Here is a 20,152-nt window from a genome sequence, read left to right as displayed (position 1 = left end):
TTGGTATTCACACAACATTTAAAGCAGAGATAAATGCATGTTAAAAAATGAAGATCTTCTGACCATTACACCTCACTGAACTGTCTTTTGAAAATCTCAAATATTAGTTTAGGAGAGGAGACATTAGTGGGTTACTTCACTTGGGTACACGCATGCAGCTAAAGTGGATTTATCAAGTCCAACTTGTTTTTCAAACCACCTGGAGTTCTGATGTGGATCTTTGAACACCACATTGGTAAAACTCAGAAGAAAGCCAAGCAGCATACAACTTTACAACACTTTATTTAAATCTTTATTATCTCATTTTAACAATGCTCTTGATATTCAAGCAGCAAAAATCAAGTAAAAAAAAGTGACAGAACACTGAGAACTTTGTTTTTGAGAAAAAACATGGATACGAGGAAGAACCTGAGCCAGACAGCAGAGCACAGTGGTGAAGGTGGACGAAGACAAGGACAGAGTGACAGACAGGAGTTAAGGACGAGCTGGTGGATCTTCCAGCAGGTCAGACTCAAACAGTGCAGGTGACAAGTGCTCCAACTGATGCAGTTCAACAAAAAAATAAAATAAAAAATAAGTGCCAATGATAGAGTGGTGCTCAGGTCGGGAGCCCAACACTGCCCCCGCCCCGCCTTCAGGGCAGAGTGGAGGATTGGACCACGACTGGATCAGGGATCAATCCCTTCTGCTGCCACGAAGGAAATCTGAGCTCATCTTTAAAAGTCAAACAAATCAGACGATACAAACACGGTCATGATCAGAGGTAGAGGCTGTTCAGGGCACCTTTTCCACGTTCACTTCAGATCAGTAAGGATTCCAGAAGAGCTGGTCAGAAAACACAGGAACCTGCTGGTCATCAGAGCCGAAATCTACAACAGATCAGACAGATGCTAAGACGACATCTGGATAAACCAGGCATTATCCAGATTAATCTCTGCAAAAACAAAAACCCAGCAGCTTCTTCCGCATCCTGTTAAAAAACAAAACAAAAAAACCCAACTGAAACAGAATGGCTTCAAAGAATGCTCGGCCCACAAATGCAGCAGACATTCAAGTTTATGCAAATGTCCATGCAGGGTACTACTGTAGTGAATTGTAGTCTTGTAGGATCTGCAACCAGCAAGCAACCAAATTATGTTAATATTACCCAGCAGGGAATTAAAAAAAATACATGTTTAAATTATATTTTGTGATGTTCAGCTTCCGTCTCTGCTGCACCGTTCACTAAATTTTAAAACCAGAGTGTCGACATTCAGCTACTGTAACTCAGTTTATGCATCCAATGCAACTCCAGCGGATTCTGGTGTGGAGGAAAGCAGAAATGCAACACCTTACGTTGATGCACTGCATACTCTATGGAAATCCGCTGATTCATGTTGATTGTGTAAACAAAGATTTAGGGTTTGTCAAAAAGTGCATCACTCAAGTGTTGCCAGTGACATTTGAGGTTTGCAAAAAATAAATAAAAATGTAACTTTCAGTAAAGAAAAGTTCAGGTCACCTGTAAATATCTGGTTGAAATAAAGTTAAATCAAAAACCATGTGCAAATTCAGACATTTCAGCCGCTAAAGCTAAAGAATTTTAAGGTGAGAATGAATCAGAAGTTCCTCAGCTCTGCAGAACCTGTAGGAACTTTCTGGTTCTTCAGTTTTCATTAGAAGCATGAAACATGAGAAAAGTTCAGAGTCAAAGGTGTGACAGAAGGTTTTTTTTACACCAGGAATGTCGGGGTCCTCATCCTGTTGTCAATGTGAGGGAACTAAGGACCCTAGACCAGTGTTTTCCAACCCTTGTCCTCAGGGAACACTGTCCAGCAAGTTTTCCATGTTGCCCTGCTTATGCACACCTGATTCAGCTCATCAGGCTCTGCAGACGCCTGATGTTGGGAAACGCTGCCCTAGAACGTGCAGAGTCAGGTGAACTCACCTGGCATGTGATCAGTTTCCATCAGGAGGCGGGGCCAGTCACTCTGGTCATCGGGGATCAGCAGATTCCTGTGGGAGTAGCCGAGGCCTGGAGGGGAGCGGAGAGGCCGGCAGGCTGTCTGCATCTGAAATAGGAAAATAAAAAGAAAGTTGCAGAAACATCTCCCTTCAGTCTGAGGACTCGACATTTTCATTTCAGTGAGCGTAGAACTGCTTTATATTTCAAAGCCTATGAAAGTGGGAAGAAACAAGAACGAGGAGGAAACTCCGGAAGAAGTTGAATGTTTCATACCAGAATATTTCAAGGCATGAAGGGTCAAAAACAGACAGGAGCAGACGATGTGAAGTGAGAACGTTTCTCAGCGCGGAGCAGAGTTAACACATCACAGTTACCGGTGAGGTTGGGACAGTCCAGGCCCCGGCTGGTTCCTCGCAGGCGGCGGAAAATGGACACACAGAGAAGACTTTAGAGGACGCAGGAGCACGATTCCCTCTCTGCTCGTCTCCTCCGTCCTCGCACAGGTCAGACGTCATCTTCGCTAGCTGGCTTTGCCTGCAGGACAAGAGGGGAAAATGTCCTCATTTGTAAAATGTGTTTGGTCTGTTAAAAAAAACAAAAAAAAAACAACAAGGATTTCCTTACACACCTGATCCAGGTTTCTGATTTATCATTGACCTTTTTTTTTTAATTGTTCAGGCTAGGAAGGTTCAAAGTCTGAGGCCTGCGTTATTTTCCACCGGTCAACTGGCACCTTTCAGAAATCAGTTATTTGCAACCTGAGGGATTGCTAAAAATCTGGTTGTGCAGGTTGTGATTCGCTGAATTGAATGAAGCAGTTGTGAACCTGTGGCAACACTGTTGCAGACTTCAGCAACACTTTCTAGCTCATTTTTTAAAAATTGACTTAAAAGGTTGGCAACAAGAACCATCTCCAAGAAAGTTTAAATTTCCCGTTTGTCAGCAAGATCCAAAACAACCGGCTGCCTACTAGGTCGAGAAACTGTCTGAGGGGTTCAACATCATGAGGCTCTTTAGACAAGACATGCTGCTCACGAAAGACAAATTTGGAGTCAACGGTCCCAATGAGATTAAGCAACTCGGAGTGTTTTAACATTTTCAAGAGAACCTGTGAGTTGAAAGAGACCACAAAAGCAAGTTACATGATGGCAACACTGATTCTAAACACTGCAAACCTTTAATGACCAAAGAGGAAATGGTGGAGAATATTTATCGTAAGATCGTCAATTTCCATGCGGGAACCTCCCAAATGGATAAATAAAGTTTTCTATCTAGAAGCAGCGAGAGTTGGCAAATGTTTGTCCAGGTCATGACACTGTGGGCCAAGTGCTACTAGACCTTCAAAGCCTTAAGGCCAAATGTGAGGGAGAGAAAAGTTTCGGATCAAAGCCACTAGAGCACTTCTGAATAAATTAAAATGACTGGCATTTTACTGTTCATGTGATTAACATCCAGAAGTTTACAGAGAGCAATTAATGGTGAACATTATCTGACATTTACTATATAAAATAAAAAAAAGATGGTAAAGGCATTTTTAGCTTAATTATATGTAGGGTGTTCGAATATGAAATTCACAGTAATTTTGGTAAACAAATTTAGATTGATTTCTATAAGAACAAATTCAATTGCCATTGCAGTTAAATTTCTATTAAATAGTCAATTTGCATTCTATGTAATGATAAGGGTTCAAAGAAATAAAGGCTGAATGGTTTGCCCCTATATTCACCTCACCAAATCTGGGCCTCTGCAAATTTTGGACACCCCTGGTTCAGGCAGTACAGCTGGGTGCTGCAGCTGCCTGCCAGTAGAGGGCAGTATAATCACTCCCTTGTAAAAGAGCTGCAACGTTCTCATTAATTTCTGCTCAACCTACCCTGTCAAAGGCAAAAAACAAACCAAAAGAACAAAAAATAGTGAAAATGGAATGTTTGAGTTAAGGAGGTCCTGTCTGATGATTTGTTTGCCGATTTTCTGGATTTGATTATAGAATTTGCAATAATTGCTCACGATTGCCTTGGCAACAATGCCCAACCGCACCATTTCAGCGTTAACCCGGTTTGTAGAACTTCAGGCTTGTTTGCGAGGTTCTTGACTAACTGAACAACAGGAGCAGAAGGAAGTCTCTAGGAGCTTGATCTGATCTCCAGTTGGAGCAGCAGTGAGGAAATGATCCGAAGCAAAACCAACTGAGGTTCTCGAGCTCCAACCAACCGCCTGCTAATGAAGCGGGTTTGAATCCTCAGAATACACCTGATCCATGTGCAGGTTGCGGCTGGAGACCTGAACACCAGGCAGCAGGTGGAGCTAACGGATCAGAAATGCGAGTAAAAGCATGGATGTTCTGATCTCCACCTACAGCTGCTCCACTGGGTCAGGCGTCTCATCCGGTTGGCTTGCAGATGGAGGGTCCCACAGGTGCAGCGCCCGCCTCCACAGACGAACCTGCATGTCCCAGGAGCGCCGACTGTACTTTTTGTACTTGTTGGGAGTGGATGGGTGAAGCTTTGGGTCCCTCAGGTGTCTTGAGAGAAAAAAAAATATTTTTTTTCCATTTTCTTTTTAAAGTAGGTTGGTGGGCGTGGCTTGTTAGCCACCTGTCAACTGCAGTTTCCTTACTTTGGCACCTGCTGCAGGTAGTTCAGATAGCCGGTGGTGTTCTTGCCGTACTGAATCTGTTTCTGCCGCCGCTTCAGAACCGCAGCGTTGGTCTCAGAGTTGGCCGGGTCAGGCAGGCGGGGGTAACAACGGCCAAACGGGGGCCTACAGGACAAACATGCAGAAACTTCAGCGCATTTGTGAAAAAGCATTTAAGCTTGTTCAAAAAAAAATAAACTCTGGACACTCAGCTGAAGCTGCAGAATCCATTCTGTGTGGAGTCATCTATGCACTTTAGAGACTAAGACTTTGGCCTAACCCAAATTCTTCCCCTAGTATTCCTCCTTAGTCATCCAGTTCTAAGGGTAGGGGTGTCCCAAATAGTTTTCTGAATGGGAAGTTCATGTTGCGCCACGGGGGAGAAACTAATTTCTTCTCACGGGTGTGCTCTGAAGCACAGAAGTTTACATTTAATTGCAAGTAATGAGTTTTTCCCTTAGGATGACTTTAAATCCATAAAACAGATGTCATTTTAGCTACTCGCCAACGTGGATGACCAGCGAATATTGATGTCAGAGTGGTAGTAACGTTTAATTTGAAGACACCTATAACTGTTTGGAGGGCTAAATTTAGGGAGAAGCCATAGGGGTAGGGAAATAACTCGGATTCTGCCTCATTGCACTGAATATGCAGAGAGATGGGATTCAAACTCAAAAGACCAACTTTGAGGTCACAAGCTTGGGAACACTGTTCATTAGTTTCTTAGCTCCATTGTTGTCAGGTCTAATATACTTGTCACAATGTTTCTGCTTTAGTAATGCAGAAACACTAACCGTGTAGGAGATTTTAATTTTCATTTCTAGGGCTGCTATGATTCTGGTTCATTTTGAACAGCACAATCAGAGGTCAACCCCACTGCTGTTTGTCCACATCAAAATATTTAAAAGGGACCATTTTTAAAATGGTAAATGGCATATATTTACATAGTGCTTTACCTTTCCCTGAAGGCTAGGAGCGCTTTAAAGTCAGTTCCAGTCACACACCGATGGCAGCGCCGCTGCCACACACTGACACTAAACTATGTTGAGGGTTCATTGACAAGGGGGGGGGATCAGTTTCTTGCCCAAGGACACTGACATGGGCAGGAATTGAACCTGCAATCTTAGAGGTTGACCGCCGCCCCAATTAGAACACTGTATGGTCACATGACTTTGCCAAATTCAAAGTGTTTCCACACATTGGACTGGAATGATCAGTTTTTGCTGACACGTTTGTTTTCTGCTATGATGGAATTTGGTCATTTTTATGTTACAGTAGAATAAACAGACCATGTCTCAATCCAAATGGTGTTGTCCAAAATCGATCATCAATGTATCATTTTAAAAATCATTTTCTAAATGGTGTAGGTTAATTTGATTCCGCCTCACAGAGCGATCTGGTTGGATCGTGAGAATAGAAATTGATAAATCATTACACCTCCAATAATTATGGGTGGCCGTGGTGCAGCGGTAGGGCGGTCGACCGTGGATTGGAATATTGCAGGTTCCATTCCCGCCTTGCCCGACCGTGTTTCGAAGTGTCCTTGGGCAAGAAACTGAACCCTACGCTGTTTGGCAGCGGTCCCAAGCTTGTGAATGGGTTTGTGACTAAAGCGCTTTGGGCCTTCGAGGAAGGTAGAAAAGCGCTCCACAAGTACACGTCATTTACCAAATAAAATTCACAGACATTCATTTGTGCCAGTGGTGCGTGCTGGTTTATGCCCAACCTCTTGTCCACGTCATCCGTCCCCACGGCCACGCTGCTGGTGGACGCTTTAAGGATGCAGCGCTCCAGGATGGATGATCTGCGGACAGAAACCGAGTGTTTCTGAAGAGCCTCTTCAGTAGCTTAAGTCAGAGATAGTAAGAACCTGCGAGGTTTGCTGCTGTGCGCTCGTTCACGTCCTCGCAGGCCGCCGAGTGCCGGTGGAGACGGGATCGGAGAGGCGTTACTGCAAAGAAACAACAACATTTCTACAGCAATACTGCCCCCCAGAGGCACTTCAGCATTTACCCCAACACGAGTTCCCATTTGTTGCTGTAGAGGGAAGAATTTACAGTACCAACAGCTGAGGTGTCCTACCTGACCAAACTGTCATAGACAGAGCTGCATTCTGGGAGGAGCCACGGTTCAGTGGCAGAGTATCCTGAAGGGGGCAGCAGTGGGTCGGAGAGGCTGTTCCACATGGCCGAGGACCAGCCCTTCACACAAACGCATGACCACGGGCTGAAGGACAAGCTGAGACGACAGCAGCAACATCAGACCCGTAGACAGAGAAACTGAACCAGAACTTCTGCTTTACGCCGTTTAAAAAACTGTTTGGAACATATCAAAATACAAACAGCGGAAATGCATAGAAAGAGATAAATGTGACTTCAAATATTTCAGTGAGCTTCTGCTCTGTATTGAGACTGTTCTTCCCCTCCTAAGATCAGCAATAATGTTCTTAAAAACTGTCATTGTGACTCAGCTCCTGGCTGAAAATGACCTTGGATCCCGTCTTCCAAACGTGTGCATTGATCACACACACCAGATCAACCAGAACAGCAGTCGATTGCCTCTGCTTTACCAACACCAGGCACGTTCTGAGCCACAAACCAGGAGTTCAATCATCTTTAAGACCTTAAAGGACCTCAACCAAGCATGAAAACATTTAAAAATAAACGGTTTTACAATAATTACTAAAGGTTGGAGTTCTGTTTATTTAACGTCAGTCTTGACTAAATGCCTTAATAATCAGAATGATCAGAAAAGAGAACACAGCAGAACATGTCTTACTGAACAGAACCAGACCTCTACATCTGATAAAAATAAAGCAAGAGGCATAAGAGTTATATGGGGGGGGGGGCACTGAGGTGGGTCCCCGTCTATCCTGGTCAGCCAACACCTCAGCTCTGGTCATAAGGGCCCCAGCAGCAGCTGCCTCCTGAGGGGGCTATGGAAGCAGCAACTTCACTTCCAGGGTGATAGGAAGAGACTGCAAAGGTGACCAAAAAGACCCTCTGCCTTCAGTAGCCTCCATCTACAGGTCCCACCGTCTCCACAGAGCCAGAAACATTCTGAAGGACAACGCTCATCCCGGTTTCCATCTCCTCAGCCTGCAGGAAGGCCTTCCAGGTCCACATCAGGGACAGTTTCTTTTGTCACTGCATTGAACATCGAAACATGATTCCAGCATGGTTTGTTTGCAGTTCTATTCATTGTGGGTCATTTCTTTTGTTGAGCAATTTTAAGGGAACAGTTTTTATACCCGTTGCTGTGAAGGAGAATGAAAGGCAGCAGGAACATTTCCCACACACTTCCTTGCACAGCAGGAACACCAGGATTCTTAGTTCCTTTGGGTCACAAGAGCTAAATCATCCAACAGATTTTTGTATGGAACCATTAGGTCAAGAACAAAGTTTACGATAAAATAATCAAATGCAAATAAACTTTACACAAAGCTGGTTAAAAATAAAATAAAATATATAAAAAAAAAAAAAACATTTAACCAGTTTTTCCATCAGCTTTTAGAAGCTTCCATGCTTGGTTTCATGATAAATCCATATTTGCATTGTGTTGATTTTTTAAATTTTATTTAAAGAAGCATTAGCTCTTTTATTATAGGCCAGACTGACCAGAGTCCAAACATCAAAATAATCCAACATCAGTTTATCAATTTTCTGGGATTTTACACGACGACTCAAAGAAAAGTTTAACTTGTAAAATGTGTAAAATGTAAAACCTCAGACCACTGATTTGCTCAGTCAGACTTTCATTTGTGACAAAACGCACTCATTAGAAAACAGCACTTCCTCCCAGCCAGAACAGTCTGTGACATCAATAACGTTTACTGATCGGAGAACAGCCACAGAGAGACTGAGAACAAAGTTCTGGTTCCGGTTCGTACCTGGAGGACAACAGCGGGCTCTGCGCTGCGGGTTCCACTCCACTCGTTGACATCTCAGCTCTTCTCTTCAGGCGGACAGACGCCGTGGAAGCGCTTTCACACCTTCTTAATGAGCATCACCTGTGAGGGGGCGGGGCCAGCCACCTGCACCCGCCTCACCTGAGCCGCTTCCGGCCCGAGGGGCTCGCGTGAAATGTATGCCCCAAATCCATCGCAACGACTGAATATGACTCCTGGCAGAAAAGATGGCTCCTCTCAGAAAGTGGAATTGATCACAAACGCCTTGAAGTTTCCTCAGAGAAAAATCACGTTTTTTTTTTTTAGTTTTTGACATGTTCGTGTGGCATTTTTCATATGAAAGAGAACAACTGTAAAAAAACCAAAAATTGCAAAAATTTCATTTTTGCATCTCTGAGTATTTCTCCTTTTAAATCGCTGTCAATCAAACTGTCGCAAAGACGCTCGGTTGGAATTAATGAGCTGTTGTGATGTCACAACGGCCCAAGAGCGCACGCGCATCGCGCAAGCTCCCTGATCTGCCCCGTCCAGCGTGCACAAGCTAAGGTGAGAGAGGAGAGAAGATGGCACATTGCTGCATTTCTATGGTACGGAGCCCGTGTCCTGACATTAAGATATAAAAATATATCTTGTTCCCACAGATTAATATCTTGTTCCCACAGGTTATTATGTCGTTCGTACGAAATACTATTCCGTTCCCACAAGATACTATTCCGTTCCCACAAGATATTATTGCGTTCCCTCAAAATACTATTCTGTTCCCTCGAAATGATTAACTCGTGCGAATAATTATGTCGTTCGAACGCAATAATTAATCCGTTTGAACGCAATAATTATTCACGTCATAAGTCATTCATGCTCTCTGTACGCCGGCAAAACTAAGCCGCTTTCAGCGGTAACTTCCGTGTCTCTGTGACCCATATTCGTTCAAAAAAGGAACATGAAAAACAAAAATGATCACTTTATTACTGTCTCAATGAATATAAGAAAAATATCAATAGATTTATGATAACTAGGCTGCTTTGTTATACGATAGCTCCTGCTAGGCTACTACTAGCTCCGCCGCAGAGCTCTCTGATGTATGCCGGCATTTGGGCAACTGGCTGGTCGGTTGACAGACAGCTGATATTGTAGTTTAGGGTCGAACAGGAATAATAATATTCAGGACTTGTCTTTTATTAACTTTAGCAGTCAGTCGCTTTACATTCGAAGGCTATTAGGCTACATGCTAACTGACTAGCCCATCATTGATCCTGTTATTCATTTACGTCATAGATTTACAGCAGATACCTTCACATTTCTGTCTGTGTGTGTCTCATTACATTGCATTGAAGACATGGAGGATGTTTAGAGAACAGATTTATTTATTTTAAAAAGCACAAAAGCATCCATTGTATTCACATTCACATCATCTGGTACGCCCTCCGGTCATCTTGCTGCAAAAGCCGCTTCCTGCCGCTACTTCCGTGTCTCTGTGAGCATTCAATAGGGGTAAAAATAAAAGCAAGAATGGTCGATCTGTTATTGTCTCGATGAAAATCTAAAAATATCATAGTATGATATTTTTCAGATTTTCATCGAGACAATAACGCCCCGCCTCCCCTCTGCTAATGCTTTTCCTAAATGAATATTGCAACAAATTTCCCAGGGTGGATGTGAAAATGCAAATGCAATCCCCTCTTTGCATTTTCGTTTTAATTATGACACAAAATAAGCGGATTTAAGTATAAAATGAAAAAGCATTTTGAAATATTGCTTTTTCATTTGAATTTTGAGTCATTTGATGCAGCTTCATTTTGAAAATTAAAAAGCATTTCTGTTAATCCATTTTAATTGTCAAATTAGACATTTCTAAATGAATTTTTCTACACATTTACCATGGAACCTCTTGAAAATGAAATGTCAAATACCATTTTCATTTTATTTTATTAAGTGACAGAATAAGCTGTGTTGAGGAAGGAAATGAAAAAGCATTTTGGTGGATTGCTTTTTCATTTTAATTTTGAGTCAAAAAATGCAGCTTCATGTTGAAAACGAAAATGCATTTCTGGTTTTGACTTTGCTTTTTATTAATGCTACAGAATCGCTTCCATACATTTCACACATTTACGTATTTTAAGTGCGATCAAGGCTGGATTTGGTTGTTGGCCCCACGTATTTAAACTGAAATAGAAACTCAAGACCCATCTTTTTAATTTGGCTTTAACATGACTTTGGTAGTTGCCTGATTATTTGATTCTTTTATTTATTAATGGAGTTATTAATTTATCTATTTTCATTACTTAATACATTTTTTAACATTATATGAGGACTATTATTATTAGTTTTTTAATACCTTTTTTAATTTTCATTATATTCATGATATTTAAAGTTAATTTTACTTTTTGTATTTTAATTGCTATTATTGTTATATCTTATTTTTAGTATTGTTATTTTATTGTAATTTATATTCTGATGTTTCATAATCAGGTGTTTCCTCTTGGGGATCCATTTTAAGCCCATCGTAAATTTGGGCTGTACAAATAAAATTGAATTGAATTGGAGAACTACCGGCTCCGCCTCTAGGGGGTGCTGTTGCTGCGGTGCTCGTTTTCATAGGGTCGGCTGGGGTCTCGCTCTGTGGTCTAAATGCTGTGGCAATGACCCTCGTGGTCAGGTTGGGCCTTGCAACATATGGATTACTATTATGTCATTTCTGCACAGCAGAACCACACCAGACTTTTTCTTTAACCTGCAGTTTTTGTTCAGGGTTATATTGGGGGAACTGGGTGGATGGAGGGAGGAAACTGGTGAGGGAGGGGTCCCATCGGTGTGTGATTCTCCTAAGTTTTCTATTTTAATTCATTTTTATATTTTATGACTATTTTATTTGCTTTTATGTCAAGCGCTTTTGCTTTCAAATAAAATGACAGGCGTTATACAAATAAAGTTTGAATTTAAAGTTCCCAGATGTGTTCTCTCTCTGATCAAGTTTTAAGGCTTGCATTGTCACTGTGTAATTTCAAAAACTGTAGAATTTAAATGAGGTCAGTCTTCCCACACGTAACGGGCGCGGATCTGCCTGGTTGCAATTTAGTTCGGGTTGCGCATCCGTTTACCCAAAGTAATCTGCGTTGTGTTCTTGTTCTGCTGGACAAATGAAGAGAGTCTGGACCCAAACATCTGCTGAACGCTGCCCTTTTTATTGATGACTGCAGCAGGATCTGTACATATCAAACAAAAAATGAAGAAAAGTCGCTTACATGCAGTTCCCTGCTCAAACACATGGGGTCGCAGTATCCTGTTGAGCGGAAAACGAGAAACCTGTCCACACATGTCTTCTACCAAGTGTAACCCTTGTTACACTAACTTGAAATTAATTTATAAAGTATTGGAAAAATTGGCTCCAGATCCTCTGGCAGAGATGGATCACCAAAAAAAAAAAAAAAAACGATTCCAGGCCTCAGCAGCATGTCTGTGTTTCACCCACGAAAACAAACATCCAAATATTTGCAAAGATGGATGTGCAAATTGTGCATACAAAATAAACGCATTTAGCCGATCACCGCTAGCTCCACGGAGAGAGTGGAGTTTGTGCTAGTCTGGCTGGGGGAGGTGCTGGCAGCACAGACTCTTCCTGGAAGGGGCTGTTCCTCACTTTGTGACATCACAATGGGAGAACTCTCTTGTTTTTGTGGGTTTGGAGGGGCTGGTGCTCAGAGAGCAGGTTTTTAAAGGAACACCCAGAAACGGGTAAATGGATCCAAATATTCCTTTGGGGTTGTTCATTATGAATGATGAACGTTATAATACAATTATACCATCGTCCGGGTGAATACCCGATTCTGATTGGCTGCTGGGTGTGCGGTAAAAAGCGATGCAGTCGCCGCACCATGTAACAAATAGTCCGCTTTTTGTGATAAAAGCAATCCTCTTGCTTTATTTTGATAAGCGCTTCGCGTCGGATGGTTCAGGCTTCACGGCGTGTGTTAAAAAGTGCTAATGCACACTTCGTCGGCCATTAACCCTTAGTTAAAAGATCACAGAGTTGCTTTTGCATGATATAAGCCCTTTAAAAGTACACTTGGAAGTAGATTGTGCAGTCAGATTGAGAAGTCAAATTGTACTAATTCCACAGAGTGGTTGTGGAATCACTACGCACAGAGTGCACCTAGTGCGTTCACCATTTTGTAAAGCTGTTCAAATTTCAAAATCAAGTGGTTTAGAAATTATTTGCGAAAGATTAGTGTGTATTGATGCTCGCTACTAGATTGGCGTGTGTAGACCACAATGCAATTGAACAATTTTTGAGAGCAAAAATGTATTTTATTGTTTTGTATGAACACTCAATGATTTCATCATCAGAGCACAGTGGATTCATAAATAGTCTTCATGCATTGCTCATATTGATTAGATTTTAACTTTGGGAAATCAGTGATGTCATATTCGCAGTTTTAAAATAATGAAGTCAGCAAGGTGTCCTAATTGCTTTTAAAATCCGGGACATTGGATAGTCCCACACTTATAGTTTTATTAGTAGTTAGGGATTAGGGTGGGAATTCGGACATAGCCAGTGAATTGTCTGAACTCAATGAGTTATATCGCTAGAGGAGACACGCCCGCTTGGGAAGCCTGGCCGACGGTGGCGGAACGCAACGCCATCTTGGTGAGGTCAACGACGCCTACATGACAATGATTTCTTTAGCCTTTGGTAGCATCTAAGTAGCTTTTATATAATTTATATTTATTCAAATTTCTATATATTTATACATATAAATAAACACATGATAAATGTATATAATTTTTATATATATACATCATTTGATGCTTTTAAATAAGAGAAACAGTCAGCTTTAAAAGTTCAAACTTTAATGAAAAATGCATTGTTTTTAATTTTTAAACATTTCCAAGTTTTAGACCTCTTTGACATGTAATTGAAATTATTTAGAAAAGCCCAACAATAAGTCAATAATAATAATAAATAATAACAATATATAAATAATAAGTCAATAATAATAATAAATAACAAATATAAATAATAAGTCAATAATAATAATAATTAATAACAATATATAAATAAGTCAATAATAATAATAATAATAATAATAATAATAATAATAATAATAATAATAATAATAATAATAATAATGAATCAATAAATAATAATAATAATAAATCAATAGTAAGTCAATAATAATATTGAATGATAAAAATAAATCAATAATAGGTAAATAATAATAAATGATAATAATAAATCAATAATAAGTCAACAAAAAGTCCAAAAGTCAACAACAGATTTTCCCCTTTAAAAAAACAAAGAAAAGAAATAGATTTACCTCCTGATTCATGTTAGTGATAAATTTGTGTGACACAGTTGGTTTAGTGTCGGGTTTCAAGCTAACAGTCTGGCCAGTCTCATCAAAATCTGTTTCCTCAAATTGTTTTGAACATAGCCAGACTGTATTACTAGTTGGTACCACAGTGATCCATCTGGGTTAGCTCTTTTTATTGCTAAGGCCCACTTTTTCCTTAAGTCTGAATCCATTGGAAACCTGCAATAAAATTTCAGTCACTGAGTCAGAAATGTATAAATCTCTATTACTATAATAGCCTAGTATAATGTATACAGGTTTAACACAATAAAGTTTACATTTATATCGACAGCAAATTATACGTACATCATGCCTACATGTTGATAATCGCCCTGCAGCATCATGCATGAAAACATGTGTATGATTAATGATGCCCCTGCAGCATTAAAAGAAAAAAATATATAATACTTACCTGTGAAATGTTATGCCTTCCTCCTTCGTGGACTCATTTCTCTGATTTTGGCAGTTGAAACCCGAAAAATGAACTGGTATTTTGCAAGAAATGTGTTCACATGCATGCACTACAGCAGTAATTTGACCTCACCAAGATGGCGATGCTCTCCCCCCTTGAGGAATCACGTGATGTCTCCTCTACCGATAGAACTAAATTTAGACAGGAAACTAGCAATGACGAGCTGCAACATCCGGTGACGTATTTTCCGTAGGTAAACAAGATGGCGTCCGGCAGTGGGGTGAGTTTCCAAGCAGAATTTCTCTGCCCCTGTTTGTTGTAATACAGTTTAATTCAATAAACAAGATTAAAATTCTTCACTTTATATTTGGTACCGTGGAGGCGTTTTGACTGTAACCGTTACAGACATCAGCTGCTGCCGTTAGAAGCGCGGCCTCGGACTAGCAGCGGCTAACTCGCTCTGACGCTTGGGTACTTTATTTGCAGAATTTTACGGCCCTTTTTAAAAAAAAAAAAAATTAGTACCAAAAACGTTTTGACTCAACCGCCGTTAGTTTTTATCTTTAAAGGACTAATTCAAAGGTGTAACGAATTCCGGTGTGGCAAAATAAAAGCTCTTGAAGTTTATTTCGTAAAGCCGACTGTGATGATAATAAATGAAACTGTAATAATAAGGATAATGTCCTTTTTGGTTTTTGCAAATATGAAACAATGTTTCTGTTGCTATATTATAAAATTTATAAACCCACCCCTGTTGAAAATGTTTACTTTGATAATATGAATGAAAGGGAAGAGCTGTCGATCAATACAGACCATGAATTTCTGCTTTTTTTTTTTTTTTTTGGATGCTGGTGTGCCGCGGGATCTTTTTCAGGGTTAAAGTGTGCCGTGGCTCAAAAAAGGTTGAAAAACACTGGTCTAGAGTGACTTAGGGTTTCCTGTCCTGTAAGCACAGCTCCACCAGCAGGCGTATCCCCCTGGAGCCTGACGGCACCATGCATTTGGAGAGCTGATCAGTTTCAGGCTGCAGCTGCAGCCAGGATCAGGCTGTTGAACGGAGATTTCTGAAAAATCTAATGTTCATTATGAAGGATCTCTTTGGACTCATCTGTTTATCCAACATGGATGCTTCCCGTCAGCTGGATGTTCGGCCTGAGCCCTCCCCTTATCTCGGGTCACGGAGTAGGAACAGCCCTTTTCCCAAACACCATTAAATACGAGCAGCAGCATGGCTCACGCATAAATCATGGGTCACACGTTCCCCATGATTTGTGCGTTCATCCATACCTCTCTGAGCTTTTGGAATCTCGGTTAAGCTCATATCTTTCCCTGGAGGGACAGAGATCCAGGAGGAACCTCTGGGAAGAGCCAGCTCCTCCTGTTTGAGCTTGGAAGGTGCACAAGGCGTCAGCTCTGACAGTCCAACAGGCATCTTCACCGTCTGCATTTAAACATTCTTCTGACGAAGCATGAGGCTTTCCTGCTTTTGTTCCTTCTCTGTTGTTGTGTCTCTGTGGTTCTGTTTTAGAGTTTTATCAATGAAGTTGAGTTGAGAAGCTGTTGCTCTTTTGTCAGGAGGAGTAAAAGCTCCTCGTCTTCATCAGCTGAATGTTTGTTGAGATGTGAAGATAATCGAGGCGCTCTGAGTCATCTTCTCGTGTCTTCCAGTCCAGCAAGAACGACTTCCGGCGGAAATGGGACAAGGACGAGTACGAGAATCTCGCTCAGAAGCGGCTGAACGAGGAGCGCGAGCGGGAGCTCAGGGATGGTGAGGGCAGCGCTCTCCGTTCTTTGGGGACCCTTGGGGGTCAATCGCTTATCACCCCTGACGCATGACCTGTTGGCTCTTTCAGGAAAACCTGTCCCTCCCGTCAAGCGGGAGCTCCTGCGGCACAGAGACTACAAAGTGGATCTGGAGTCCAAACTGGGGAAAACTATTGTCATCACCAAGACCACCCCTCAGGCGGAGATGGGCGGGTGAGTTCCTGACGGCTTTGGGTTTGGAAAAATGGAAAACTGAAACTCTTTGAACCAATAAGAAAAAGTTGTGGAGCAGAAACGGACAGGTCTGGGTTCTGGTTCCGACATATTTTTTTTTTCAGATATTACTGCAATGTTTGTGACTGTGTGGTCAAAGACTCCATCAACTTTCTGGATCACATCAACGGCAAGAAACGTAAGTACACCTGTGCTTTAGGGAGGGGCCAAGAGCGCAGATGTAACGTGGATCATTTTATACAGTCAGGTCCATAAATAATGGGACAGCGACACAATTCCAACATGTTTGACTCTATATGCCACCAAAATGGATTTGAAATAAAACGAACAAGATGTGCTTTAACTGCAGACTGTCAGCTTTAATTTGTGGGTATTTCCATCCAGATCAGGTGAACTGTGTAGGAATTACAACAGTTTGCATCTGTGCCTCCCACTTGTTAAGGAACCAAAAGTAATGGTCAGAACAATAATCATAAATCAGACATTTACTTTTTAATACTTGGTTGCAAATCCTTTGCAGTCAATTCCAGCATGAAGTCTGGAACTCACAGACATCTCCAGACGCTGGGTTTCATCCCTGGTGATGCTCTGCCAGGCCTCCAATGCATCGGTCTTCAGTTCCTGCTTGTTGTTGGGGCATTTTACCTTCAGTTTTGTCTTCAGCAAGTGAAACATTGCATAACATTCCACTTCTTTCCCTTAAGAAGGCCTTTAGTTGCGGTTGCAGTTTGCTTTGGGTCATGGTCCATCTGCACTGTGAAGCGCCGTCCACTGAAGCATTTGGCTGATCATGAGCCCAAAAGCCTTCAGAATTCATCCTACTGCTTTTGTCAGCGTTCACATCATCAATAGATAGAAGAGAACAGTTCCATTAGCAGGCATACATGCCCACGCCATGACAATACCACCACCATGCTTCACTGATGAGGTGGTATGCTTAGGATCATGAGCAGTTCCTTTCCTTCTCCATACTCTGGTAGAGGTTGATCTTAGTCTCATCTGTCCATAGGACGTTTTTCCAGAGCTGTGAAGACTGTTTTAGATGTCGTTTGGCAAACTCTAATCTGGCCCTCCTGTTTTTGAGGCTCACTAATGGTTTACATCTTGTGGTAAACCCTCTGAACTCACTCTGGTGAAGTCTTCTCTTGATTGTCGACTTCTACACACATGCACACCTTACCTCCTGGAGAGTGTTCTTGATCTGGCCGACTGTTGTGAAGGGAGTTCTCTTCACCAGGAACACAATTCTTCGGTCATCCACCACACATGTTTTCTGTGGTCTTCCGGGCTGTTTGGCATGCTGAGCTCCCCAGTGCGTTCCTTCTTTTTAAGAATGTTCCAAACAGTCGTTGTGGCCACGCCTCATATTTTTACTATCTCTCTGATGGTTATTTTTGTTTTTTCAGCCTAATGACTGCTTCTTCACTGATAATAACAACTCTTTGGATCTCATCTTGAGAGTTGACGGCAACAGATTGCAAATGCATACAGCACACTTCAAAAGCTCTGGACCTTTTATCTGCTCTTTGTAGTTGGGATAGTGAGGGAATAACACACACCTGTCCCTGGAACAGCTGAGAAGCCGATTGGCCCATTGCTTTTGGTTCCTTAACAAGTGGGAGGCACAGATGCAAACTGTTGTAATTCCTACACAGTTCACCTGATCTGGATGGAAATACCCACAAATTAAAGCTGACAGTCTGCAGTTAAAGCACATCTTGTTAGTTTCATTTCAAATCCATTTTGGTGGCATATAGAGTCAAACATGTTGGAATTGTGTCGCTGTCCTGTTGTTTATGGACCTGACTGTATGTCCATGAATGTGTGTTGATAAATGTGTGTGTGTGTTCAGATCAGAGGAACCTGGGCATGTCCATGCGGGTGGAGCGCTCGTCTCTGGATCAGGTGAAGAAACGCTTTGAGGTGAACAGGAAGAAGATGGAGGAGAAGCAGAAGGAGTACGACTTTGAGGAGCGCATGAAGGAGCTGCGGGAAGAGGTGAGCGCCCCCTGCTGGTCAGCTCCCAGAGTCCTGTGAAATTTGGAAAAGGCTGCTCTGTTGATTCTTCTGCTTTTTCCAGCGCTCCTACTTTCATTCTTTTCTTTCAGTGTCTTCAGTGTTTTATAATCTGGTGAAGTCATGAATAAAAACTGGTTCCTGGTCTCCTCAGGAGGAGAAGGCGAAGGCCTACAGGAAAGAGAAGCAGAAAGAGAGGAAGCGGCGTGCTGAGGAGGACTTGGACCTGGAGGACGATGATGAGATGGCAGCAGTGATGGGCTTCTCGGGGTTTGGCTCGTCCAAGAAGAGCCACTGAAGCCCCAAACTGGGACAGGAAACCGTTTTCAGCCATGCCCCCCTCTCTAGGGCGGGGCTGCTGATGCGGGCTCCTCCCTCACAGACTTTTTTTATTTGAGATTGCTCTCAAACCTCTTCTGGTGAGCTGGTAAACACCATCACAAATATTAACAGATGAATGAATGATCTGAATGCAGGAAGACAAATGAAGGAGAAACTGTTTCCTTTAGCACGACTGTGGTGTGTTCAGGTGCACACAGAAAACTATACATTTTTGTTTCTTCATTCAAGTTTTTTCTCTGAATTAGATCCTGATCTTAGAAAAAGAAAGAACTGGAGGAAATGTTGGTTTAATTTTTAATAAATACACCTTTTTTTTTTATTCCTGATGTTTTCCTGAAATTGATGTAAAAATGTTCCACAAAGAAGCTGAGGCTTCAAACCGATAAAAGGTGCTCTTCTGTGTTCCTTTGTCATTTTGTTATGGCAAAAAGGGGAAAGTAATCTGAAATGAATTTAGGAATCACAATAAAACACTTCTCCTGGGTTCAGCCAAGCTTTCCACCTGAACACGATGAATCGGTGGCAGGTTGGCATGTGAAGAAAGATGTCTGTGGCGGCGTTCACTTCTTCTTTCTAATGTGGCTGAAACTGCGTTTGATCAACAGGAAGAAGAAGAGGAAGTCTGCTGCATTTCCTGTGTTTCACTCATTAATGACCAACAACGCCGCTACGTCTTATCGGTCCTCGTCACGGTGCGGCTTTTGAAAAAAGACTCAGACTATTTAGACATTAGTTCATAAGAATTCAAACCAAAGAGACTCCTTTTTTAAGCATGTGCAGCCAGTTCTGCTCCAAAAAGCAGGTTATGTGACAAACCTCCGTCTATTTGAAGGTAGTTTAGATCAATGACCGGTACCCGTCTGTGGAGCGCTTGGTACCTGGCCACAGAGGAAAAAACACAACCTGCTTTTTATCTGATTCTGATGGAAGTTTTGTCTTGGGAAACTACTGGTTTCTCCCCGCCACATCCGACAGCATCCGACTCATTCCTGAAATGTTAAGACGTTGAAAATCCATCCATTACTTACTCAAAGCGGCTGCACGGACCACTACATTGAAACCTCCAAACTAGCAAAGTTAACAAACGACTTTGAAAAGTTTCTTTTGCAGGAAAGATCCAGAGAGAAAACAGAAGAGTCTCTGACTTCAAAATAAAAGAAAGCTGCATCCAACAGACTGAAACCAGCAGTCTTTACTTCAAATATGGATTTATAGTGATGCACTGTCATAATAGTTTAAAAATGTGACAGGATGCAGAGGTACAGCTGCTTTTACGTAGTTTATACACAACTATTACGTAAATCTTACTCAATTGTGCAAATTTTTTTTTCCTGCAAATGCAAATTTGTTGTTTTTGTACAACAGACTTTTCATGCATGTGTCACCGATGTTTTTTATCACATGTACAGCACACATATCACGTTAAAATTATGTAATTGACACACTAATTTGGGGCCAAATTTGGCTTTTACGTTGATTTACATGTTCTTTGTGTGGTTTACTCAGGTCTCCCTTGAAGCAGAGATCTTATCTCAAGGGAACTTCCT

The 20,152-nt window shown here is 41.7% G+C and overlaps 2 protein-coding genes across 3 annotated transcripts; one reads left to right on the top strand and one right to left on the bottom strand.

The window, feature by feature from the left end:
• Positions 1-265: 265 nt before the first annotated feature.
• On the bottom strand, positions 266-8,574 carry LOC101168727. Of its 2 annotated transcripts, none has more exons than XM_004076041.4 (9): positions 8,469-8,574; positions 6,662-6,817; positions 6,450-6,530; positions 6,306-6,383; positions 4,562-4,705; positions 4,302-4,466; positions 2,320-2,479; positions 1,928-2,051; positions 266-869 (listed from the first exon to the last, which is right to left on the bottom strand). In XM_004076041.4, exons 1-9 carry the CDS (start codon positions 8,519-8,521, stop codon positions 805-807), a joined length of 1,026 nt encoding a protein of 341 aa, XP_004076089.1. In that variant the 5' UTR covers positions 8,522-8,574; the 3' UTR covers positions 266-804. The 2 variants fall into 2 exon arrangements, with proteins under 2 accessions (XP_004076089.1, XP_020564303.1); XM_020708644.2 differs by having other exon boundaries at positions 1,928-2,045.
• A 5,866-nt stretch (positions 8,575-14,440) lies between these two features.
• Positions 14,441-19,007, top strand: zmat2 (zinc finger matrin-type 2). Its single transcript, XM_004076042.4, has 6 exons — positions 14,441-14,529; positions 15,918-16,017; positions 16,103-16,226; positions 16,352-16,425; positions 18,100-18,245; positions 18,418-19,007. The coding sequence occupies exons 1-6, from the start codon at positions 14,512-14,514 to the stop codon at positions 18,559-18,561; spliced, it is 606 nt and encodes a 201-aa protein (XP_004076090.1). The 5' UTR covers positions 14,441-14,511; the 3' UTR covers positions 18,562-19,007.
• Positions 19,008-20,152: the final 1,145 nt, after the last annotated feature.

The sequence above is a fragment of the Oryzias latipes genome, chromosome 14, assembly GCF_002234675.1.
Source record: "Oryzias latipes chromosome 14, ASM223467v1".
In the NCBI taxonomy this organism is placed as follows: domain Eukaryota; kingdom Metazoa; phylum Chordata; class Actinopteri; order Beloniformes; family Adrianichthyidae; genus Oryzias; species Oryzias latipes.
Note: the sequence above shows the minus strand (reverse complement) of the source record. Positions and strands in the feature narration are given on the sequence as shown.

Coding starts and splice junctions, on each gene's coding strand:
- LOC101168727 (XM_004076041.4), bottom strand. CDS start 8,521: ATGTCAACGAGTGGAGTGGAACCCGCAGCGCAGAGCCCGCTGTTGTCC. Junction 6,531..6,661: donor GTCTATGACAGTTTGGTCAG/GTAGGACACCTC, acceptor GTTTCTTTGCAG/TAACGCCTCTCCGATCCCGT. Junction 2,480..4,301: donor CCTGACCCAGTGGAGCAGCT/GTAGGTGGAGAT, acceptor CTTGTCCTGCAG/GCAAAGCCAGCTAGCGAAGA.
- zmat2 (XM_004076042.4), top strand. Junction 16,426..18,099: donor TCACATCAACGGCAAGAAAC/GTAAGTACACCT, acceptor GTGTGTGTTCAG/ATCAGAGGAACCTGGGCATG. Junction 18,246..18,417: donor TGAAGGAGCTGCGGGAAGAG/GTGAGCGCCCCC, acceptor TGGTCTCCTCAG/GAGGAGAAGGCGAAGGCCTA.